Consider the following 24,382-nt stretch of genomic DNA (forward strand, 5'->3'; position numbering starts at 1 on the left):
ATTTAGGATTTAGGGTTTAGGGGTTAGAGGTCTAGGATTAGGATTGAGGGTTTAGGAATTAGGGGTTAGGGTTTAGGTTTAGGGTTTCGAGATTAGGGATTAGGGGTTAGGGTTTACGGATTAGGATTTAAGGATTTAGGAGCGACCTTTTTTCGCATGTACATTGTGAATTGCCTTCATAACGGATGTTACAACTTCATTTCTATCATGTAGATGCAAGGAATCAGTCCATATGTCTGCAAAAAACTTAAATACGTGCACTAACACTCCACATAGATGTGTCTCTAAAAAGTATTCTCCTTGTAGCTTAGGTGGAGTGTTAACGAATCGAGGTAATGTTGTTGTATGTTGATCCATACCATCTACAATAATGCATATGTACTCATTTGGGTGAGAAATAGCTTGGTCCTTCCAAAATGCATATTTATTCTAGAATGTCGAACAAGTCCATGATGAAATTCTCTCTTTTTTTTGTAAGCTTCTTTTTGTTCTAGAGATGTTGTACTCTCAAGTGCTCGCTTTAGATCATCACACTCGTTGCACTTTGACATTTTTTGCCTCTTTGGGATTTCAACATGTCCAAAGCTTTTTTTCCAAAGAGTATACAAAGTATGAAAAGATGCCGGTGCATGCCCTCTTTGCCTTTGTGTTTCTCCAATAGAGTTAAATACTTCTTTTTTAGTCAAACCTATCGGAAGATGCATTTCTAATAGATGGGGTTGCGGTAAAGCATTTTCATAAATGTAATCTTTCAAAATTGATGTTGCCGCAACCATTGAGGATCTTGTTTTGGGCCTTCCTATGTTTCTATGAATATTAAATTTAACTCCATACTTTGCTTTATTAGCCAAATTCCAATATGTGCCATGTGATAATTCTATAATAATGCGATATGCATTATTGCACACACTTTTTCCATTTATAAGAGGCTGGCATGAGGAGCTTTACAAATTGGGTAAGCAATCCTTAACATATTTTCTAGGCATACTAGGTGAAACCGATTGTGAAAGGATAGTGCATAGTATCCAGTCGTCATATCAAAAAGGTCTTGGCATATTGGACATAAAGGCCCAACATCTTTGAGAGTACAAGCAAACAATTGCAGACGAGAGAATAAGAATGTATTCTTTGCATTCTTCTCAATGCTAATCGCTCATAGAATATTCAATGAGATTGAAGTTGGGTTTTTGTTGGTTGGGCACACACATGAGGATATCGATCAGGTATTTAGCACGGTTTCAAGAGAACTAAAACACAAGGACATGGAGACGATGGATGACTTGATAAGAAAATGTGGGAGGCAAGTTAATGGCTGTAAGGAAGGAACAATATGCTCAATGGTTGAGAGGATGTATGATTGGAAGAGCTTTATTCTACCTTTCATACAAAAAGGTGGTGATGCCCTGATAGGTCATAGCGCTCCACACTATTTTCACTTTTTCTTAAAGGATGAAAAACCAATGATGCAATGGCAGCACTATTCTCTTGATACAAAATGGGAACCTGAAGAACCTTACTCTCTCTTAACTTCAATCCTGAGCAAAGAAATGCATCCAACATGGGCTCCTATAAAAGAATTCAGCGAGAAATTCAAAGGTGAACTAGAAGGCTTAAAAGCTTTTGTACATACAAAGAGGAAATGCTCCGGAGATTTCTTGATTGGAAGCCCTCTTGAAAGTAACACACTACTGTTGTAATTAGCAAGACCTACCAATTGATAAAGGACCTTGCAAAAATGCGAGAAGATGATATTAAGGTAGAACGGCCTTTATTTTGTCTAAATGTTGGTAATGACTTGCATCCAACATGTGGTCTCTTTGAAAATGAGTTTTAAATAATTGCTCCCACGTCCATATTGTCGACCCAAGAAGAGAGAGTTTATGCCACAAATAGACATAGACATCCATTGTTTTGTTGCAGTTCGACCATCAGATGAACATGAAAACGTGAAGTTTTGGGTTGCAAAAGTAGTTGACGTGAGCATGGATGACCGGGAAAGAGCTATAACATTTACAGTGGTATGGTATGAGGCAAGGGGTAGGAAGGAGAACCAAGATAACAGTACATTGTATAGTAGTTGTCTAAAAAAGGAATGGGTCCCAAACCATGATGCAATTTCAAGACTTTCCATAAAGACAGTCATAGTATTTTGGAAATCAAGGTCAAAGAAAACAAAGCACATAGGGTATGATGTAGAAGACAAAATAAAATTACCACAACCAATTATTTTGCACGTTACAGAGTTCATAAAGATGCTCTCGCCCAGGAGAAAGTACAAGGAGATAGCACAAATGAAGAATGCCCATGATAACACCATTCAAATATCGAGAAAGAGTGAAGGTGGTGGTGGTAGTCAGATGAGAGTGAATGAAGATGGCACCCAAGCGACAAGTGATGACAGAAAGGACATTCTAAACAAGCAAATGTTTGGATTGCTCATTTCTGTGATGATAGAAAAGGACGTAACAAGCAAATGTTTGGATCGCCCATTTGTACTAAACTCACTGTAAAGGAAAAATTAAATTATTGAAAAGGCCACAGGAGATCCTTTGTACAAAGACTCATCCAAAGCAATATTTGTTGTAAAACTTATGATATGATAATGTAAAATTGCAAGCATAGCTATTGCTATTTTTTGGAGTACAAAAGAGGCTTCCATCATGTCTCATGTCTATATAAACCTTTTAATTTCTTGAATATTCAAGAGTGTCTCTTATGTATACATTTTAAAAATATTGTGAATCCTCAATAGCATGGTTTTTCATGGATTTAAACTAATAACTCGCATTTTTTAATTTAAGAATATGATTCTTATAAACAAGAAATACAAATTTAGGATTTAATAGTAGTTTTTGCATTATTAGTACAAGATTGTAGAGAGATATTTTGGAATGTATTATGTGAAAATGACAGTGCCAAAAAGTAAACTTTTGATTCTCGAATGACATTTTCATAAAGTAAACTTTTCATTTGGGAAGGATTTTAAGGAATAGTCCAAAAGTAGACATATGAGTCCAAAATTAATGAAATAAGTGTTATTATCTAATTGTTGTAAGATGGCATCTCGAGGGTCAAGTGAGCCTCCTGAGAGCTTCCTAGACACATGATGAGAACTGCAAAGAAGAACAGCGCTGTTGGGATTAGAAGGTTCATGCTACTTTGATACTTTCTTATCTCTTGAAGCCAAGTGCTCGCCAAGTGTAAAGTAGGAAAAGGGGTATATTCAACTTGAGAGAGAAGCTTACCAAAAGGTGGACATAAGGGGGTATTAGCTTGAGAGAGAATCTCATCACCTTCATTCCTCCCGTTTTGAGTGTTTGAAAGCTGCATGCCAAGATATGTGTAAAACAATTCCTAGTCTTCTACCAAATTTGTTGTAAATTGTGAAGAGTACCTTGAATCTTTCCATATTTCTATTGTAAGAGAGGTAGTTCCAATCTTGAGAACTATGCTTGGACACCATTTCCACTAATGTGTTTGCAATAACCCAATAAAACTTTGATGACCATCTTCGACATTTTGAATCAAACTTAGCAAATTATGAAACATGGGAGGTGCACAAGTAAGAGGATCCATTGGATAGAGTATACCATTGCTACAAAGGACTCTCACAGCTAGCTCAATGTCTCCCTAACTTGCATCCTTCCTCTCATAGCTAGCTCAATATCTCTCCATCCACACTCTTGTTACCATTGGACTGTGAGTTGGGGCATACATGGGTGAAACTTCAATGTGCAGGTTTCATTTGCACATCATGTTGGTGATATCTTGCAATGAACCCAAGATATGATATGAAATTTACAAAATACCAAGAAGGTTAAAAATGGATTTGGGAATGAAGATGGTTTGTGTGAATGGATATGGGGATCAAGATTGATTTAGAGATGAAGATTGTTTTTATTGAATGGATATGGGTTAGGGAAATTTTTGGGAGGGTTTCTACTCAATTTGGGAGATGCAAATTGGTAAATTAGGTCAATAGGTATGGAGTTTTGGGATGATATTAAACTATAAGGTGAGAGAAAAATGGATTTGGAGGTTGAAAAATGGTTTCAGTGGTCAATAGCTATGCGTTTGGAAAATGCTTAAGAGGTTTCCATGTTGTTTTTATGTTTTTCAAAAGATTTCAAATTTTGGGTGATGTGGCATATGCGAGACATTTTTTGGTGATGGGGGCCGTCCAAAAGCGACTTAAGAGAGGCATGTCTTGGGAAATTTGAACTTGCTTCTTTTGGGATAAAATGACCTACCCCCATGCCTAGGGAAGTGCATTTTGTAAGATCCTTGGGACCCATCCTAGGCTTGCTTAATCCTTATTTCCATTTTCCTAATCCATTCCTTATGAGGACCTTTTTGACCCCCAATTTCCCCTAATATGATTGGATACACCTGATTGTGCATTGAAATAAGATGCAAAGGGTGCTTGGCAAAGGGTCAGTGCTTATGCACCACATGGTAGAGCTAACATGTAGATGATGTGGCAAAGTCACGTGTTAATGATGTGGCATTAATGATGTTGTAGCTAAGTCAATCTACTGACATGGCAAGTGTTGATGTGGCAATGATGATGTGGAAAAATGACAAGTATTGAAGGTGTACCAATGACTTGGCACTATGTTGATGTGGTAGGATAAGTTGCCATGTGGTAATGTGGATGTGTGTGCTGACATGGCAGATAGAGTAACATGGCACTCTACTAATGGAGGTGCCTCATTTATGCATGCAACAATGTAGTCACCTCTTTGGCCAAAGCTTGTGGGGTCATTTAGGTCATCATAGAGCACATAGGTCTTGTAGTCACCTTTTTTGTCATTGAAGGAGTTTCCTACATGATGCATGTGGAGTTGTAGTTGAGCTCATGGAGTTGCGCTATAGAGTTCATATAAGGGGTAGTTGCCTTATTGATTGGCCGTTGATGGAAATGTTTGGGATGAGCCGCCAGTCGGATAGGTCACGGGCGGCTATATCTAAATCATGGTCAACTTTTTGAGCCTAATGGAGGTGTTGTGTGCTATGTATTATGTAGCCTATGAGTCACACTTGCTTCAAGACCATATCAGATAATTTGGGAAAATCTCAATTCCCAAAATGGCAATTTTGGAAGAAATTGTAGCCTCTCTCCATTAAAACAAAGGAGAAATATGTGAAATAGACTACATTGCCATTCATGAAGTATGAAATATGAACTACATTCTCAAACAATAAATAGAGTATCAATGCCTAAATTACATTATTACCAATTAAATATTAAAATTCCAAACCCATTTCATTGAGAATCATCTCATGAGCCATAGTGGCGTCGAAATACCTTCATAATAACTCTCTAGAATTTCCATTGATATTGAAACTCACTTTGTTGTGAGCATTATCATTTGAAAATATCCAAAGCTATATAAAATCTCCCATTATATTTTCCATCATGTGGTGACCCTTGATGGTTCTTAAACGGTTCTCATAACACCATTTAAAAATTTGAAGAGTATAATTGATAACCATGATGTTGCAATGACAATGTATTGGCTCTTCAACTTTACCAATCAAGGATAAAAATGAGACATATTTTTTGAAGGAGTATTAATGCAAGATATGTAGGTGGTGTAAAATTGAGTGAAAATGACAAGAATTTGATGTAAAATCATGTGGCAATGACAATCATTTATCCTATACTATCAATGTTTAGACTATCTCACATTATTGTGAAAGGATAAGTTTACATGTCATGTTGATTACTCATTGCAAAGAAATAATATATATTTTTGGTTGAAAACATAACAATTTTTGATGCACAATTGAAAACCTTGAAATAAAACATGATTCCAACAAAAATCTCAATTTCTAGCCTGGGTGGGGAGAATGGCACTAGTGCCATTTCTCCACAATCCATTGCAACGGGGAGAACCACTCCTTCAAAATACACTATGAATTAGTTATGAACATGTTCGCATATTTTCACACACAACAATTACGCACCAAGTTACATAGCTGACAAGAAAGTAGTAATTCCCATTAGTAAAGAATGCATAAAGAAATACAACGTTTTTTATCAAAACTCATAGTCTACAAATAGCTCCTCTTCTACATGTATACCATCTATGGAATCAGTACAAATGTGACCATATTCTACAATATCTATGCTCATCGTGAGGTCAAACCTAGGTTGAACATCAAGGGAAAATACATAACAAACATTTGGCTTTGCATTGGCATTTCTACTGCTATTGATAAACCCTGGCACATTGCCATATTGAACATCACCAACAATGTGCACCCTATCCTTCATAGGGACAGTAGGGTCCTGTTGGGTGGAGTACTTCTTTAGCCTTGGATGAACTCTAGATAATTATTTCTAATCCCCATAAGGGTACTTGTCACCTCCATAATGGAGAATAATAGTCCCTTGTCATGCACAAATAAGCCCAAGCCACAGCACCTATAATGGTTGACTCATGCACCTCAAAAGCCACATGTTTGATCCAAAACACTTCATTGATAAGGATAGGTAACTTTGGTGGTTCAAAAGGATATTGTTGTGGTATGTAACCACTCAAGCATGATTTGAATGTATATCTCTCTGCATCAAAAAAGACAAGTCCAATTAACTCCAAAACAATTATAGTCACTTGAGATAAAATCGAAGAAAACTTTGACATATGTACCTTCATGTAAAATACGCATTTTGTGGTCAGTTTCATAGGCCTTAGCATTGTGTTGCTTGATATAGTGACCTTTGTACCCTTGGACTCTAGCCAACTGAGAAACATGCATAGCATTCATTCTGGAGACTTGTGGAGCATTCCTTAAAAGTATTATTTGGGATGCATTGAGTTTAGGAGCCTAGCCATCATCATCATGGATTGTCCTAGGGTGGACACCCTTCGGTTTTGTGTTAGCACCTATAGCACTCTCTGTTATTTGGTCTACAAAAGGAAGCTTTCCTATCTTGTATTCCATTCTTGACCATGAATGATTTCCCTCCCTCCATATATTCATGAAGAACTTTCTGGACAAGGTTGAAATCTTCATGTCCATACCAATTTGTCTCGATCATGATATGCACATATTTAGCTTCGTTGAGTTATAGTAAGTAAGGCATTAACTCTCCTAGTAGAATGTTATCCTCCTTCTCTTGTACATCAAATGTCAAAGGAAATATGCAATTTGATGGAGTGATGCAATCCTTGTATGGGGAGTCATCAACAAGGATTTTCCTTCTAGCATTGCATCCAAATGCCTTTGATATTTTTGCTAAGGGTTTGAACATTGCCTCAACACCAACCTTGTTAGGTCTATTTATCCTCATCTTGCTATAAGTGTAGGATCCTTGTGGAGACCATGTAACAAAGATAGGCAAGCTTGCATTTGCATAATTTTGTAGCTTTCCTATCACATCAAGTATGTTATTCTCCATCGCAGTTGATCAAATACCTACATTAAACATTTGTAGCAATAGTTTTAGGAATACTATGCACCTAGGATGAATAACCATGCATAATAGATGCATGATTTTTAGGAATACTATGTAGGGTGAATAACCATATAACTATTTTTTCCATGCATAATAGATGGATGCATTGGCAACTTGAATGTAAGCAGCAACTCAATAGCAAGTCATTCAAGTCTAATATGATTGTCATTCATGGCATATCTGGAGATATTGGATATGGATGTAGATCTAGATTCTTCTTGAAGTTGTTGGCTTCTGACTCCTCCAAACTACCAGCTGCTGCATTTTCATACATGTTTGCAACAACAATAAGATTATCGAGTCTTGTTCCCACTATTGTGTCACTATGTTAATCCATATTCTCTTCTAAAAGTATATGATTAATGATATTCCTTGCAATTGTCTCCATTTCTAGTGCTATGTTTTCTATTATACCACCTCTATCCATCATGTCATTGATTGTGCCCATTTTGGGTGGCATAGTCTCCTCTACATTTGTTGTCTCAATCTCCTTCCATGCATCATTGGTCCCTATGGAATTTTAGGATAGTAAAAATAGTTTAATTCTTTAGATATAGTCCTGAGTAAGGCAACTCATCTTCAGAATATGAGATTTCAATGATCATGCTCAACTTGCCTGCAGTTGACTTGGCCTTACATGACTTGTTGTGGTCCACACTCCACTTCTCCCCACATTTGAAATAGAGGCCCTTATTCCTCCTTTCATCCACTAAAGAATGGGAGAATTACTTATGAGCTTCCTTCCTATCATTATTCTTTGGGTGTTTACCATGAGATTTAGATTCCTTGCCAAGAGTATTAGCCTTTGAGATCTTCATAGTAGGATATTTGGGAATTACTTTAGCTCAGGCCCCATAAATTAGTGAAGAGGGCTTAGTACCTACATGAAATTTTTGCTCACCCAAAGTCTTCCTCGCTATAATTTAAAGTGGATGGCTTTGAGAATGTCCCAATTCAAATCAGCATACGAAACCAACAAAGCACCATAAAGTATGACCATTATCTTTTGAATCTAGAGATAATGACACTGATTCCATTGTCTTCTTGGGGAATGGTACTATAGTAAATCTCTCTATAGGACCATGGAGAATGAAAATAGTACAACTTTCTCCCTCAACTCATAGAGAGAATGGCACTAGTTCCATTTGTACCTTGGCAAATGATGCTAGTGCCATTTTCCCTATAAGGTTGGAGAATGCCACTAGTGTCTTTCTCTATATCCTCATTGGAAGGAGAGAATAGCACTAGTGCCTTGCCCCATGTCCCAAAAGAAATGTACAATGCATGCTTTGAAATATTAGATATTGTATTACATTTTAATTCTCGTTGTTACAATCAAAGCACACAAGTGAAAAAAGGAACATAAAATGTTCAAGCATGAATGACACAAGTGCATTCTCCAAATGATGACATGGAGAATGTCTATAACTTCATTTTCATTCTCTTTATTACAGTCAAAGCATACAAGTGAAGAAAGGAACATTAGCCAATATCCATAAATAGTAAGTTCATCTAAGACATATGAGGGATTGATTCATTGATCTGCCGCTCTAGAAAAGAGTGAAGGCCTCCAAGGCAAGACGAAGAAGAATGATGCAGACAATAACATTGAAAAAACACCGACAAAGAAAGGTAATCTTAAGTCCAAGGCACTAAAGGAATTGGGTATTCAAGGGAAGCCAGGAAATAATGTGAAATGGTGCAGTAGGTGTTTTAGAAATGGACACCTAGTAAAATATTGCAAAACCAAGTATTGCAACACCTTCACTAGGTTTTGCCATGATGACTTTGATTGTTGGTTCAAATGCAAAAATTGCCAAGTATTTGCCAACAAGGTGACAAGTGATACTCGGCCTACAAGTAGCAAACCACTATATCCCGAGCATAATAAGAACAAAGGTAAAAATGATAAGGGAAAGCATACAAGTCCTTCAAAGGACTGAAGATTGTTGTGGAGAGAATCATATTTATTCTGAATGTCTAATTTTTGTTGAACATGTGCATTTGCTTAAAACTAATATGGAATGAAAGGAAGTGGATCAAAGTGCCAAGTAGTTGTAGTTGAGTTACCAAACACACTAGAAGCCCAAGTGGTCACCAAGTCAAAGGGTCCATCTGCAAACTCTAAATATAGTGGTGTAGCAGACAAGGATGTTGATTGGAAGGCACAAAAGGATGTAGCTACTAAAATCGATAGGAAATTTAAGGGCAAAGCACTCAAATTTCAAATGCCATCCAAGCACTTTTAAGAACTTTTGATTGAACCAAGAGAGTCCTCAAAGTATAAAGAATAAAATGTGGAATAAGAGCCAAATACTCCATCAAATTCAAGTGCAGAGATAGCCCAAGCATGGGAAATATTGAAGATTGTAAAAATTGTCCTTACATTTGTTGACCCTTGGCAGGTATCAAACAGTTATTAGCCTAAAGATTTGGAAGTTACAAACCAATTTCCCCAAGATGTGGAGTCACGCATGATCGAATTACAGATCCTTCTAGTTAGTGAAACTAATATTTTCTAAGTGGTTGCTGATATTAAGGAAAATTGAAAACCAAGAAAATTGCAAAATAGAAAGATCTATTTCCAAGTAGTTTCATTGAAGATTTTGAAGGAAAGATGGAAATGGCAGAGAAACTAGTCACTATAACATGCCTTGGAACTAAGCAGTTAGTTCTAGAATGTCCAACTCAAGAACTCAATCTTAGCATGGAAGAAAAGCCTACAATGGTGGTGGTAAGTGCTAATATTGTTAAGGATTCATCTCAACATAATGTGATCATATGTGCATAGCACTAACACAAAAGATTGCGAAAAGGCACAAGGGTTAGAAACCTAATATTAACCCTAAATGGATTTGTATAGATTCATTATTTTCAACTAATACTAGTGTACAGTTAGTCTCATTTGTGGTGTGTTCTCTAGTTGTGCCCTCTCTCCTCATCTTCAAGATTCTCCTCTACCTCTCCGTATTTGTTCATGGTATTAGAGCATCTTTGCCTTCCACTAGAGGGATTGAGATCCTAGCATGAGAGAGGCTAAGATTGAGAGGTTTCCATTATAATTACATTTTTTTGATGGAAGAAAATTTATATCCAATCATTCTACTTTTCTCATTTCTCTTTATTAAAGAGACTAAGCAACCATTCCGAGCGAGAGAGAGAGAGAGAGAGAGAAAGAGATAATTGAGAATTTTTATGAGAACCTAGAGTTTTTTAGTTTGAGAGTGTCAACCTTTGAGAAGAGACATAGACTTCTCTTATTCAAGGAGAGGCAGAGATAGGAAGCTAATCCCTCTGAGAGAGATCATCGCAGTGGCACAAAAAGGAGATAGATTTTTTCTAAGAAGGGAAAGAGAGCAAGTCCTTACAAAGGCCAAAAGACTTAGAGAAAGGAGGCCTAAAATTCTATCAACAAAGCAACCACGAGAGCTTCATGCAGACTCGATTTAAGGGAAGACTCAATGTGCATGACTCCAATAAGCTATAAACAAAGAAATCTACCTACATAGTTGCAAGGAGACTGCTAGCAGCTCCTACAATGTCTCTGGCTATTAGACCAAAAGCAATGACTAAGAGCAATCTACCTACATAGCTACAAGACAACCTGGCCTCATACAACGACTCAATGCATCAATGCCACCTCACACATCCAATAGCTCCCAATGACCAAGCAACACAAAAGAACACTGTAGTGCATTTTGGGAATTTTGAAATTGGGTGGATGTGACTAATTTTGGGAAAGTTCTAATTAATTTGAGAAAATTTTCATTGATTTTGGGAAATTGTATTAATCTAGAGAATTATGCCAATTTTGGAAATTTTGATGATATTTGGAAATTTTAATGATTATGGAAACTTCATTGGTTGTGTGCAAGTCTACCTAAGTGGATCTCATAATAAACCAAGCTCTCATGCAATTCTCATCTAGCAACATAATACTCAACTCATTGATAAGAGCTCGCATCCAAAGCACAAAGTCTTGGATAGACTCACACTTATTTTGTTTTAGTTCACTCAATTTGATGCAAACACCTTCCTGTTTGAATCGATGTAGGAATGCTTTAGATCAGACATAGCATGCCAATCAGGGAAATATCCAATTGGAAATTGATTAAATAATCTCTGTGATTTTTTTATTAAGGTACATGAGAAATAATCATGTATTCTTTTTTGTTATGGAACCATTTATATGACACACCCACAGGAAACTTTAAAGATGGCAAGATCAGTAAACTATTGTATTCTTCATATGTTGTGGCACCGTTTATATGAAACACCCATAGGAAACTTTAAAGATGGTGAGATGGGTCTTTATCAATAGTACCTTTGAAAATTTGGACTTTACCTTAGGGCCTTAGATTTCCCTATGTGCTCCCCTAAATCTTCCACTTGGTTGTCTCCATAAACTAAGGGAAAAGCATGTACACATGATGCCCACCCAAAAGAATAGGGTCTTGATACCATCTTGATACCCACCTTCATGTGTATGCAGTTGTTGATGGGGCTGATTCTAAGTTTATCCATAGGAAGCGTTGTAGGCCTTATGTTTGTTGAAATTAGAGTGAGTGGTACACCTCTTGAATGTATAGGCCTTCTATCCTTAGGCAAATTGACTTAGTTTCTCTTTGTTCACCCCTTTAGGTTCTTGGTGGCATCTCTCTCCATTAGAAGAATGCCTTTCTTCAATTCTATTGATTCTTTGACCATCTACTATGGCGGGTCTTCTTTGATCATGCCTCTCTCAACGGTGTCCTTTCAATGCAGAAGCTGAGTATTGAACAAGACTTTCATTGTCATAATCCTCATGTCATAACCATTCCAAGTCCAAGCTCTCCATAGACAAGTGCTCAGACTCCATTTGCCATGATGGACTCTTGTTTGTAGGTCTTCTAGAACACCTCACCCAATTACCAGTGGTTTGTTCTTTTGGCACTACATACTAATCAACTTTTACCTTGGGATAACGAGAACAAGTCTCTCTCCTCTTGCTCTATGTTATGCTGGATATTTGATACTTTTGCCTACTTCCTTTGGGAACTCAATTTTGGATCTGAGACTGCACAAGCTCTCATAGTTGGACATAGCCAATTTCTTTCACTCATGAACTCTTCATGCCTGGCCATGTATATTTGTCTTATTTTTTAGCATGTACTAGAAATTGGATAAGTTGCAAAAAAAAGATTAATAGTTGATTCTTGGACCATCTAATATGGCTGGTCTTCTTCAAACATGCCTCTCTCGATCGTGTCCTTCCAACGGAGTAGGCGAGTATCTAAGAAGACTTTCTCTTCTTTCATTGTCATAATAATCATGTTCATGTTCAAGATCAATGGAGGATATTGCTAATCATTCCAGGTCCAAGGTCTTTGTAGATGAGTGCTTAGAACTCCATTTTCCATGATGGACCCCTGCTTCTAGGTCTTTTAGAACACCCAGCTAATTACCAATGCTTCTTCCTTCTAGCATTTCATAATCATAAACTTTAAACCCTCAGGTAGTGAGACCAATTCTCTCTCCTACATGCACTGTGATCTTGTTGGATTGTAGATGCTTCTACTTCCCTCCTTTGGTGACTCAATTCTTGCATTGAGACTGCACTAGCTCTCATGGTTGCAGATAGCCAATTTCTTTGACTCAGGGACGCTTCACGCTTGGCCACATATCTTTGTCTTCTTTCCGAGTGTGTATCATACATTTGCTAAGTCACAAATTAGTCGATTATTAGTGTAAATGTTTTTTGTAGTCCAAAATCTAGCTTTTAATCATAAAACTAGAGTGCACTACTCATGTGTGGTTACTTGGAGAAATTTCTTGTAGGAGATCACAATACCCAGCAACCACTTCAACTCATAGCTAGTCAGCTAAACCTCTCTCAATGACTGTGTGCTAAATCCTAGGCTTACTATACTCAATCCCCCAGATTTCCCTAAGTAATAGCACATCAACTCCCTTAGTTCTAGGTTGGTGGCTCTGTTTTAGATATGGGGTCACCTCTTCCTATTGTTGATTCTCATCACTCAAAAGTTAATGAATAACATGCCTCTAGGTTTCTTCTTTTTCAGACTTGGGATCACCCCTCTGGTGCTAATTCTCACCATTCAATAGTTAACTGATGAGCTACTTTACTTGATGCATCTGTGTTGGTAAGTCTTCCAAATGGCATCATCCTAGGGCCAACAATGTGTATGTGTGCATGCATGTATGTATATATGTGTGCAATCATGTATTCATAGATGCATGCATGCATGTATGTATGTATCTATTCATGCATAAATGCAAGTGTGTGCATACGTACATGCGTGCATGCATGTATGTGTGTGTGTGTGTGTGTGTGTGTGTGTGTGTGTGTGTGTGTGTGTGTGTGTGTGTGTGTGTGTGTGTGTTTGCATCATTGACATTGCTTTTATTTGATAAAGGAATCAGGAATGGTATTATGAAATGCCACTAATAACATGGAGTTTGATACTGCTTTCATTCTATTTACTATTGAATATTGGTCAGTCACATATGCATGAAATTCAAGGTGGAAGCCAGCCACCACCCCTACTTTTCCCTCCTCTCCATCTAGTTCATTCAAACTACTTTTTTTTTGACTTTGTACTCAAGTTTATGATCCATGACGAGCTTCTCATGAAATACCATTCTTGTTTGGCTATAGACATAGTGTGGTTGCTAACTTCTATCTTGGTATACCTCTATCTATGTGTGTGTGTGCACGCACGTGCATGTGTGTGTGTATACATGCATGCATGTATGGATGTCACATGATTGGGTCATGAATATTCTAAAATAATGTCTTTTCAACATCATCTTATGATGCACACTATATCCATCCTCTTAGTATTCCAAATGTTTTACCTATATAATGTATTTGTACTCTTTTTGTTCGAAATAATATGGGATCAGATATAAGGACAAAAAGAAATCAATAACGAAACATCCTTTAGTGTTGTTTGGAGCCAAGAAGGATTGTATCAGCTGAATAGGAGCTAGCCATGTGAGGACCTACTAATGGTAGTGAAAACCACGTTAGAATAGATATAAGAGTAAAGTTATGTTAATTAAATATGGTTTGATCTCATAGGGTCTACTCAAAAATCTGTTGATATAATACATGAGTTCAATGAAAGGAAGGTTTTGATTAGAAACTTTCCAAATTTTACAAAATGTTACTTTCATAAGGGGCTTTGTAATGGGGCTTATATGGGATTTCCATTTCATGAATCCCAAAGGGCTTAACCCCATAAGATTAAAAATAGTCCAATGGATTGTGACATTTAATAAAAAAGGAATATCACATCTCAGATGCATTTTCAAACAATCTCTATGAAAGGACTATTTAATATGTAACAGTATGTTCAATATGAAAAAATGATACGACAATAATCCATGTTGAAGTCATTAATGATGATGCCATTTACTAGAGCAATTGACTATCCCATTCTCTAGCATAGTCTTAGCATAGCTTTTTCCAAATCCATCTATGATAGTGTAACAAATGTATGGAACTTAATAATTACCTTTCAATCTTGTCTAATGGTGGCCCTTGCACAACGCTCAGCAACTAGCTCATTTGCCAACCTTTACAAATAAAGAACATGAAAATGTGCATTGCATTAGAATATGAATAGGACCTTAATGACTCTCAAATCCACTATTTAAACATTTTAAAACTGCATGATATTGAATTATAAAACTAGAGACAAAAATATACATGAAGCTCTAAAAATTTTATGTCTGGTGTGAGATTGTGGAGTGGTGGGGGGGAATAAAAAAGTTCTTGATACAAGAATTCAAGGCTCCACCACTTTGCATATGTGTACTTTTTAGATTAAAAATAGAGAAGTAAAGGACTTATTATGTATGTGTAATCTTTATATGGAAAGTGGTGTTAAAAAATCCCTCTTGCGGAATGCACTACAGAGTTTTCTATCCCACCCAAGTTTCTTGAGTAACAATTTTTTTAAGGACTTTATGATTATTTCAAACCTCATTTGTAAAGGAAACAAAAAGTGATACATCATACTTATTACAAACCTTGTGAGGGCCTCTCTATTTGTCCCTCGATGAGGTCGTGGAATAGACTTCCCACTGTCTATGTCTGGAGTTGTCACTATCGTATCTAATAATTTATCACCAATGTCCATAAGGTTTTCCAAGTTTTGTGGTGTGACATCATCAATGCTTGATAAATGGCCTAAAAGATCCAGTACCTATACAAAAAATAACATGACATACAAATAATAATGAAGAGATCCTATTCATGCATGGAAATCAACATTGACAATACTTAAATTGTAATGAATTCACTATACATAAATCTAAATGATGAAATTTGAGTGGCATCCCCTAGATAATTACCTGAATGCGAAGATAATTTTGTGGACATTGAAGAGTTTCAAATACTACTGAGAGATTGTAGTCCACCACATCTGCACTACCTTCCATTACCATGTCTAGGATGGGAACTCTCCCATTGTTTAGTATCCATGATAAAATTCCCCAATTTGAGACTTGTTTAGTATCATAAGATTCTGCAATAGTGCCTGTACCAAGGGATAGGACTAAAAGGCTATGATAAAGCTCCTACATAAACAATACATAAACATGTTAGTTTTGTAATTTACTTGTATGCATCTTGATATACTTTATTATTATTAAATTATATTTTCATCTGTGTGTGTGTGTGTCTCTCTCTCTCTCTCTCCCTCCCACATACACACACACACAAACACACACATAGAGTACACACACACACATGCACACACGCACGCACACACACATGCACGTGTTCGTGCATGCACACGCCTATATGCACACATACACACACACACATTACACCTTTGTATCATCCACTACCAACCCGATCCCCATCAAGTAAAAACATAGAGGTCTAATATGTGGATCTATCAAATCTAAGTCTATAATTCCATGTATTATGGACATACTTGAGCTAGTTGCATCTAGATAAGTCTTCCTTGGGATTCTACATATCTAATATGTGGATATGTCATATCTAAGTCCATAATCCCCATGTACCATGGAGATACTCGCGGGGGGGTCACTCATTATATGTAACCCTATCACGTGAGTTCAATAGAAGGATATTTTTTATTTCTAAAATTTACAGAAATAAATATAGATAAGGGACTATTTAAAATAGTTTTGGAAAATTTTTACAGATTTGTATAGAAAAGGGGTACATTTTATTAATGAAAAAATTACTAATAAGGGATTTTAAAAATAGGCCTTGAACGCACATGATATAGAGGGTTTATACTTAGTGTCCCCCCCGAGGAGATACTTGAGCTAGTTGCATCTAGATAAGCCTTTCCCCGGGATTCTGCATCTATTGGCATAGAACATGACTTGGCATGAAATGTCTAGAGTGGTAAGTCAAACTACCAATAAGCTATTTGTATTATTGAGGATTTTTATATGGTGACCTTTCTTAAGCCAAAAATTTTATGTTTGATTCTATGGGAATGCAATCATGCATGCATAGAAAATTTACAACTATCTAAATGTAATGACCTTATATCACCATAATACCATTTGTATCTCTCCAAATTTTTGTGCCAAGAAGATAGGAGGTATTCTATGTCTTTCACTTGAACTAATAATAAGCTTCATGTAATAAATACTATTAGAATTATAATAGTCTTGGTGTGTTGAGCATAGTTTTGTGTTTTCTTTTTACAAAAGTCAATATTCATGTGTTGTGCACTAAATGTCCGAGTAGGTAGATGTTCCTACATGAGAATATTCAATTATGAGCATGTCATGCAATTGGATTCATGCAATTGGATTAGACCCAGCTAAAAACATAGTTTCAATGGTTCCTTACAAATAGTTTAGTAAACTTTATCAAATTAATACAAGATCAATATCTTTGCGTTAAAAAGCTAGAGTGCAAAAAAATTAGACCATTTGATCTTATTTCCCTAATTTATGTTAATGTGTTTCCTTTGATTGTCTCAATCAGACATATAAAGAATTGATAACAAATGTTTTGCGGATAGAGCTAGTTGTGACAAATAGATTTAGTGGATCTCTCGTGGATCTCTAGTAGTTTTGTATCAAATCATAAGAGAGTTAAAAGGCTTAAAATTGGAAGCCCATGTTGCATTATTTATTTAAAAAAGTTTAAAGCCCTATGAGGAAAAGTGGAAATAGGTAGGACAAATTTACACAAGTTGATTTAATTTTTTTTGTTTGCATGATGAGTTTCTAGTCCATAGGAAAGATAAATCATACAAATAATCCATTTTAAAAAAATGTATATTGCATAAATCTCTTTTTTGTTGGTACAAGTCCTCCAAAGTAAACTGTTATGAATAGCATTTGATGAGATAGTAAATTGTGATAATTGCAATGTGGTGTTATTGGTCTCCTTGAATTCCTTCCTTAACTAAATGATTTTCCCATGTTTTGCTAGCATTTCGCAAAATTTTCCAACTTAGTTGGAACTCTTTGAGCATTAATTTATGGCCCTCCTATTTGGATGCATTCCTAAAGTGTGACATTGTTTTCTCCCTACCTTAGAAACTTGGGAGTTTTGTAGTAAAAGCCATTCTAAAAGAAAGGGGGAAGGAAAGATATCAAGAAATTTTAGACAAGATCTTATTCTCTTTCTCTTGAATTTAGAACATTGGCTCATGTCAAATATTTCTTAGGGTTTGAATGGGATGTTCAGTTAGGTATGCTCGGATGGTGGCAAGACTACATATCCATGTGGCTTTTCTTTGCTCCATAAATCACGATAGAGAAATGATTGATACATGAAGGTAAGCTACATGGGCAAAGCGGTCCCTAATGTGGGAGTCTAGGTAGTTAAAAAATTACATCAATCAATAAATAAAAGTGTTAGAATGAATATCATAGGTAGTGCTGAAATCCATGTACCCCTTGAAAAATAATAGGTTGTTTCAATTGAGTTTGTAGTGATTGAAGAAATTTTTCAATTCCTTGTCTAAAAATAAAATCCAACACGTCTATTATAAGGTAAAGTTCATAATAAGAACTTGTAGAAACAAGGTGCACCACTTCTATTAATAACATGAACACGATGATATTGATGCAAGAATTTTTATTGAAACCTATAATACCTAACTAAATGCTTTATCAGAATGTGGCCATATAAAGACTCATTCTACAATTAGAGTATATGTATTCATTTCAATCATTTAAACATGACACAACTTTTATGTTTTTGCACACACACATACACACAAAGATGGGATGGTCACTCTATAAACATGTAAGATAGTAGGTTTTCACAGATAACGGACTTTTAAATCAAGCCATGAATGCATGTGATACATTAATGGATTCACAAATAGTGAACCCTTGAGATAATCCCCCATGTAGGGTTACAAATATTATCCATGCTACCATTTTCAGGGCGAATTCATCAAATTTGGGCTCTAAATATTAGCACAAGTGTAGTTTTTTGTGAATTTATAAATTTGAAGCTCTAAATATTTTCCATCCCAACTTGAAGAACCCTTTAAATTCACTATTGGGTTTAAATTATCCCTAATTTTTTCTCCAAGTGGTGTTCTATTTATATTCCTCCCTCATGTAAAGAGGTGCATCTTGTTAATGAGATTTACATGGGTCCTTTGCAATAGTGCCCATCGTCTTAAGTGGAAATTCCCAAAAGTTCAGGTCAAGATCTATATATAAGGATATTACGACAAATTTTTTATCCTTACATCTTTCGAAGAAGGGGTTTGTATCTAGATAGTTATATGTCTTCACATTGGCCTAGCTTGCACTTAGCCTCATTTTCTTTATGCGAATCAATTTCCCTGCCCCGAGGTGACCACTATGTAGAAACCCAATATAGCACATTCTCGATCAAGGGATATTTAAAAAAACCCCTACCTACAGAATTTTTAAAACCTATATACACCCCTTCTCTAAATGTTGAGATGATTAAAGTATCCCTTATGTATGAAAATTTTCACTTTTTAAATTAATAAACCACTTATGTATGTATATTTTATGTAACTCCATAAAAATGTAAAACCCTTTCCATTGATCACACGTGCTATCTTACATATTTCTTAGTGACCCCCCAGGTTGCTTGCTCAAGTCTAGGATATGCTTTTTGAGATTGGATGGGGATGGAGCCCAATACTATGTGGATACATGGAGGACTACTCTCAATGGGTCTTCAGAGTGTCCATACTATGGCTCCTTGCTATCGTGGAGCAAAAACACTCGTCCTCACCTATCTTCTTGTTTTTTTTTTTTAGTGACACACCCACGCCTACTATCTGGGGACCTATCTTGGAGAGGAGACTTATGTGAACAGTAAATCTTCATCTTTATATAATTAGGGACCGTTTTTATATATCCGTATGTGACTAATACTTGAAGACAATAGTACTATAATATATCTATCGTCTTTATTGTTTGCTTCTCTTTTATGTTCAAAATTGTTCTTGTGTTTTCTACATTAAAGCTTCATTCCTGACGTGATGAAAACTTCTCAATGTCATATCCAGATTTATCCTTAGTTTCATTCTTACCTGATGTTCCATGTGTTTGTCTAAGGGGTTGTGCTTCTGGAAGCTCTCCTTCAGAACATGGATGATGGAATGGTATGTCTGCATTCAAATCGGTTTGTCAATTCCGGGAAATCTTCATTAATTTGGCATCCTCAGCGTTTCAACATGCTAGGCAGAGACAAGATACTTCTTTGGGCCTGGAGGAAAGAAAACGTTACCGGGTTATTCAGAGCAACTCCACCATCCACGAGATTATAGGTCCTTGACTCTCCTTTGGAGTCTGTCGTATGGAATTCGACTGGAGGAAAGTACAGCGGGGCCGCTGAAGTCCCCCTCAGAACGTCCCGCACGTAGGCATTTTTGGAAGGATTCTCCCTGGCCTGCCCAAAAAGCATTACATCCTTATATATTAGCAGTGATCCAGTGAAAGATTCTAGTATCGTATCCTGTGTAAGGCATGTTCAGCTAACAGGGACCCTCAACCAGCAACTCTTTTTTTTGTCCACCACCTTCGAAGTATAACTTCATTAACTGAAGCAGTGAAGTGAATCAACTAGTCAGAAGATGAACCTCAGATGTTGAGAAGAAAACTGGCTCCATTTTCTTTATGTCGAACGTGGGAATGATCAATTCAGTGACCGTGTCCTGCATATTGAGATCTTCGAAATTTTTTCGCAGCAAATTTTCCAGCCCATCCGCTGAATACTTTGGACCTAGTAATTGGGAAAGGAAGGGGATCCCCCTGATCACAAAAAAAGTGTAAAATTTAGGGAGGAAACAATCAATAGGCCCGAGAGAGATTCTCGATTTGGATTTCAACAAAACACTCAGGGCAAGTGAAAAGCATTACGACCTCCTCACGAAAATATTTTTGGCATCCTCCGTATAGAACGTCATTGCATCTTGTGCCCTGAAATGAGGACGCCTATTCTCGTCCGGTACAGTGAGCATTCCTGCGATCAGTCCACCGGTGCTAGTTCCAGCTATGACATCAAAATAATCAGCTAATCTCGCGTCTGGCCCTTCAAGGTCCTGCTCAACCAGCCGAATAAATGAGACGCTTTTGCTCCATTTCTGCATATACGGTACGACGGGGAAGCAGTCATACAAATTAATGAAGCCTACCTGGAGTTGTTCCTCTAAGAACTGTAACATTTTCACAGGAATGATCCCGCGTATTCCGCCTCCGTCAATACTGAGAATTGTGGTTCTCTTTCCAGCTGGGATGTCGAAGTTTCTGGTCGCGTAGGATCGCGCCATTTCGTCGGTAGAAATTCGTTCCAATCGTAAACGGAGTCTAGCTAACAAGCAGGATGTGATTAATTATGCCGCCTACAATGGAGATTTATACTAGAAAACAAGCAGAGATTGTTGATGCCGCATACGTATTTTTATTTTTAATTATTTCTTTTTAAAATTAAATCGCATATTATCTCGCGTGTACGTCCTGCCTTTCTGTTCTCCAATAAACATAAGTGTGCATACTTATTTTTATTGGAGAATAGAAAGGCAGGACGTACACGCGAAATAAAATGCGATTAAAGAACGCAGTCTGGGAAAGAAAAGAAACACAGCCGGAGATTCGGTGAAAGGGGGAGAGCAATTTAGAATTGTCATCGGAAGTTGGGTAATTCACATGAAAAGAAATTACGTCGTGGGTTAGGTGGATGGATTCAGTCTTGAGACGAGGGGATCCATACGAAATCCATGCAGAAAATATGAAGATTACACGTCGCAATTGAGGTGGATGGGCAATTGTGGAGGTGATGGAAGCGATTGAGCGTAATACGCATCGACCGACCATGCCTGCATGCAGACGTGAATATAACAGACTTGGTATCGAGGTTGTGTGCACGCATAAACTTATTAGACATGCAGTCGTTCACGTTTGACTTGCTGATTAATTTAAATATGATTTTTTTACTGCAAATTTTATTTTTCTCGCAAAAAAGAATTATATGCCATATTATTAATTTTACAGCGTTATTTGCCACCTGTAGTATACCTCTCCACTTAACTTAAAAGCTAATACTTTCTTAATAGTATACATGTCCACTTTACTTAAACCTAATATTGCTTCCTTAATAGCCAAATATTCTCCATGGCTAAATGCAAATCAGCCTCCGAATGGCTTGATGGGTATACATTAGCAATAAGAAGGGTTTGTCTAGGCCCGTGGATTATGCATAACTGACAATAGGCTACAATGTTTTCAAAAGTGCCCCGATTTAGTAAGAGAAGGTCAAGGGTCATGAACTCACTATTAGTACCCATCTTATCAAGCACAAATGTGCAATGTGATGCACACTAAGCTATTGAATGCTTGGGCCTAAGCACCACCATTCCTGGATATTATTACATTTATGGGATTGGGGACATCAACTTTAGTAACGAGCTCAATGCTAAGATTGGTGGGGGATCAAGGATTAGAAAGAAGATGGGTTGATCCATCCATTTTGAGGTGGGTTGAAGTGTAGTTAGAATGCTTGCTATTTTGAATTCCATGTGCATCTTTTTAAAATTTTCCATTTTTTCTCTTAGGGAATTACACTTTGAAGAGCCGCCAAGCCATTGTTGAATGCATCTTGGTTTGAAACTCATTTTAAAAGAAGTGCATGCTATGTCCTTGGCTCTTGTGTCATATTTAGCCCGTTGCATTATGTACATATAGGACATAGCGATGTGACTACCCTATTATATTATAGTTTACAAAGATATGCCATGTGTTGATTGCCATCATTTTTTTCTAATAGGAACTCATTGAAAAAATAAAAATATGTACCTCATGCAAAACAATACAAGTCTATTGGAATATATTATAAGTTTAATGCTAAATCTATAGTCAACGAACTTGCATTAATTTGATGATGCAAACAATCTCAACATATCAAATTGGCAATGGGCTAAAGATGGTTCCCATGACATTTAAGACAATTCTTGAGATAAACAAGAATTACGAACATGCTTGATATGAGAAATTATCAACCTAGTATTGTGACGAGGAAACTTAATCAATGTTGTAATCACTTTCAAAGTTTCATGGTATTTATTTATATGTAGAATCTTGCTTATTCATTTTCAATCATATTGCTTATCCAAGAAGAGTGACAAAAGACAAGAGTTGGTAGTAAGACACCTATATGCCTATGAAAATAGGGACTTAATACCATACTAACATAATTAGAAGTAGATCATCAAGATGTTTCTTTCAAGAAATGGGGGCTTCCTTTTGATGTTTCTTTCAAGAAAAGGGGGACTTTGGCTTCCTTTTGATACTCCTTTGGGATGAATCATATGATGGAAGCGGTTAAACCTTTTCTTTCTATTTCCTCATATTCATAAATTCAGAACTCATTTCCTTAAATGCATATAAACTTATGTTTAGCTCATGAGTTTGAATATGTGAATAAATAAAACAAGAGACCTAGTCACAAGGACATTATATTCTTTGACATTCTTAGACCTTTTCTTTGCTTGATCAAAGGTTTCCATTTTCTCAACCTCTAAACATATTCCTCCTATGAATCCCTAATGTCTATCTTACAAAACCAATTGTGCAATCAAATACAAAACATGTGACCTAGTTATGAGAACTATGTTTTATAAAAATTCTTAGAGCAAGCAAGTTATGAATGGGTACACTCAAATTCCTTTCTAGATAATATAAGGCTACACATATATTTTCATTATGGATACAAATTGGTTTCTTAATGGTATCTCTTATTGGCTTACACATTTGCTTTTATTGTCAAATAGCAACCAATATCAATAAATAACACTACTAGACTTAAAATAATTCAATCCTTGTAAATTATGATTCTATGTTATGCAATATTGAGAGAGCCACCTAAATTTATTATAACTACTTACAAGGTAGCTTATGTTTACAAGTTTAAAATTTGAGGGCCATTTTTTAAAAATAGAAATACTAATTTATTTAAAGGTACCAAGTCTATGTTGCACAATTCATGAATGATAATTTTCTTGCACTTGGTTTGAAAACAAAGGATATGGACATATAAAACTAGCTACCACTTGGTTAGATAAGTTATATCAACTACAAAATCTCATAGTATCATGGAAAAAATATCAGATTATACATTCCATTTTTTTTTTTAATCATTAAAGTAGATTCTGAGGTGACAAATTTTTTTACCTTTTATATATAATGGAAGCACTTATGTAATGGAATCCCTTTTATATATAATGGAACCACTTATGTGATGGAATGGAATCCCTTTTATATATGATGGAATCACTTATGTAATGTATCATAATCTTGCAAAAAGAAAAGTATGTTATAACTGTATATTTATAAAGCAATTTGTTAAAATTTTGGGGTAGGGACATTTCTACCACTCCTATGACAATGGATTTAAAGGGTGGATCAAAAGAGAAA

The 24,382-nt window shown here is 36.3% G+C and overlaps 1 protein-coding gene across 1 annotated transcript; it reads right to left on the bottom strand.

Annotated features, from left to right (window-relative positions):
* Window positions 1-14,988: 14,988 nt before the first annotated feature.
* Window positions 14,989-21,243, bottom strand: LOC147902721 (patatin-like protein 1). The gene is made up of 8 exons (XM_087373931.1): window positions 21,109-21,243; window positions 20,834-21,015; window positions 20,554-20,725; window positions 20,202-20,363; window positions 20,005-20,082; window positions 15,827-16,048; window positions 15,503-15,678; window positions 14,989-15,046 (listed from the first exon to the last, which is right to left on the bottom strand). Exons 1-8 carry the CDS (start codon window positions 21,241-21,243, stop codon window positions 14,989-14,991), a joined length of 1,185 nt encoding a protein of 394 aa, XP_087230057.1.
* Window positions 21,244-24,382: the final 3,139 nt, after the last annotated feature.

This window comes from Dipteris shenzhenensis, chromosome 4, assembly GCF_047967505.1.
Source record: "Dipteris shenzhenensis isolate YYH24624 ecotype China chromosome 4, Dip_SZ_1.0, whole genome shotgun sequence".
NCBI classification, from domain to species: Eukaryota; Viridiplantae; Streptophyta; class Polypodiopsida; order Gleicheniales; family Dipteridaceae; genus Dipteris; species Dipteris shenzhenensis.

What these genes read in the sequence shown, in the direction of transcription:
- LOC147902721 (XM_087373931.1), bottom strand. Translation starts at nt 21,243, where the DNA reads ATGGCGCGATCCTACGCGACCAGAAACTTCGACATCCCAGCTGGAAAG. An exon ending in GAGTTGCTCTGAATAACCCG is followed by an intron (nt 20,083 to 20,201) that starts GTAACGTTTTCT and finishes ATTTGAATGCAG; the next exon opens with ACATACCATTCCATCATCCA. An exon ending in AATAGAGAGGCCCTCACAAG is followed by an intron (nt 15,047 to 15,502) that starts GTTTGTAATAAG and finishes TTATTTGTAAAG; the next exon opens with GTTGGCAAATGAGCTAGTTG.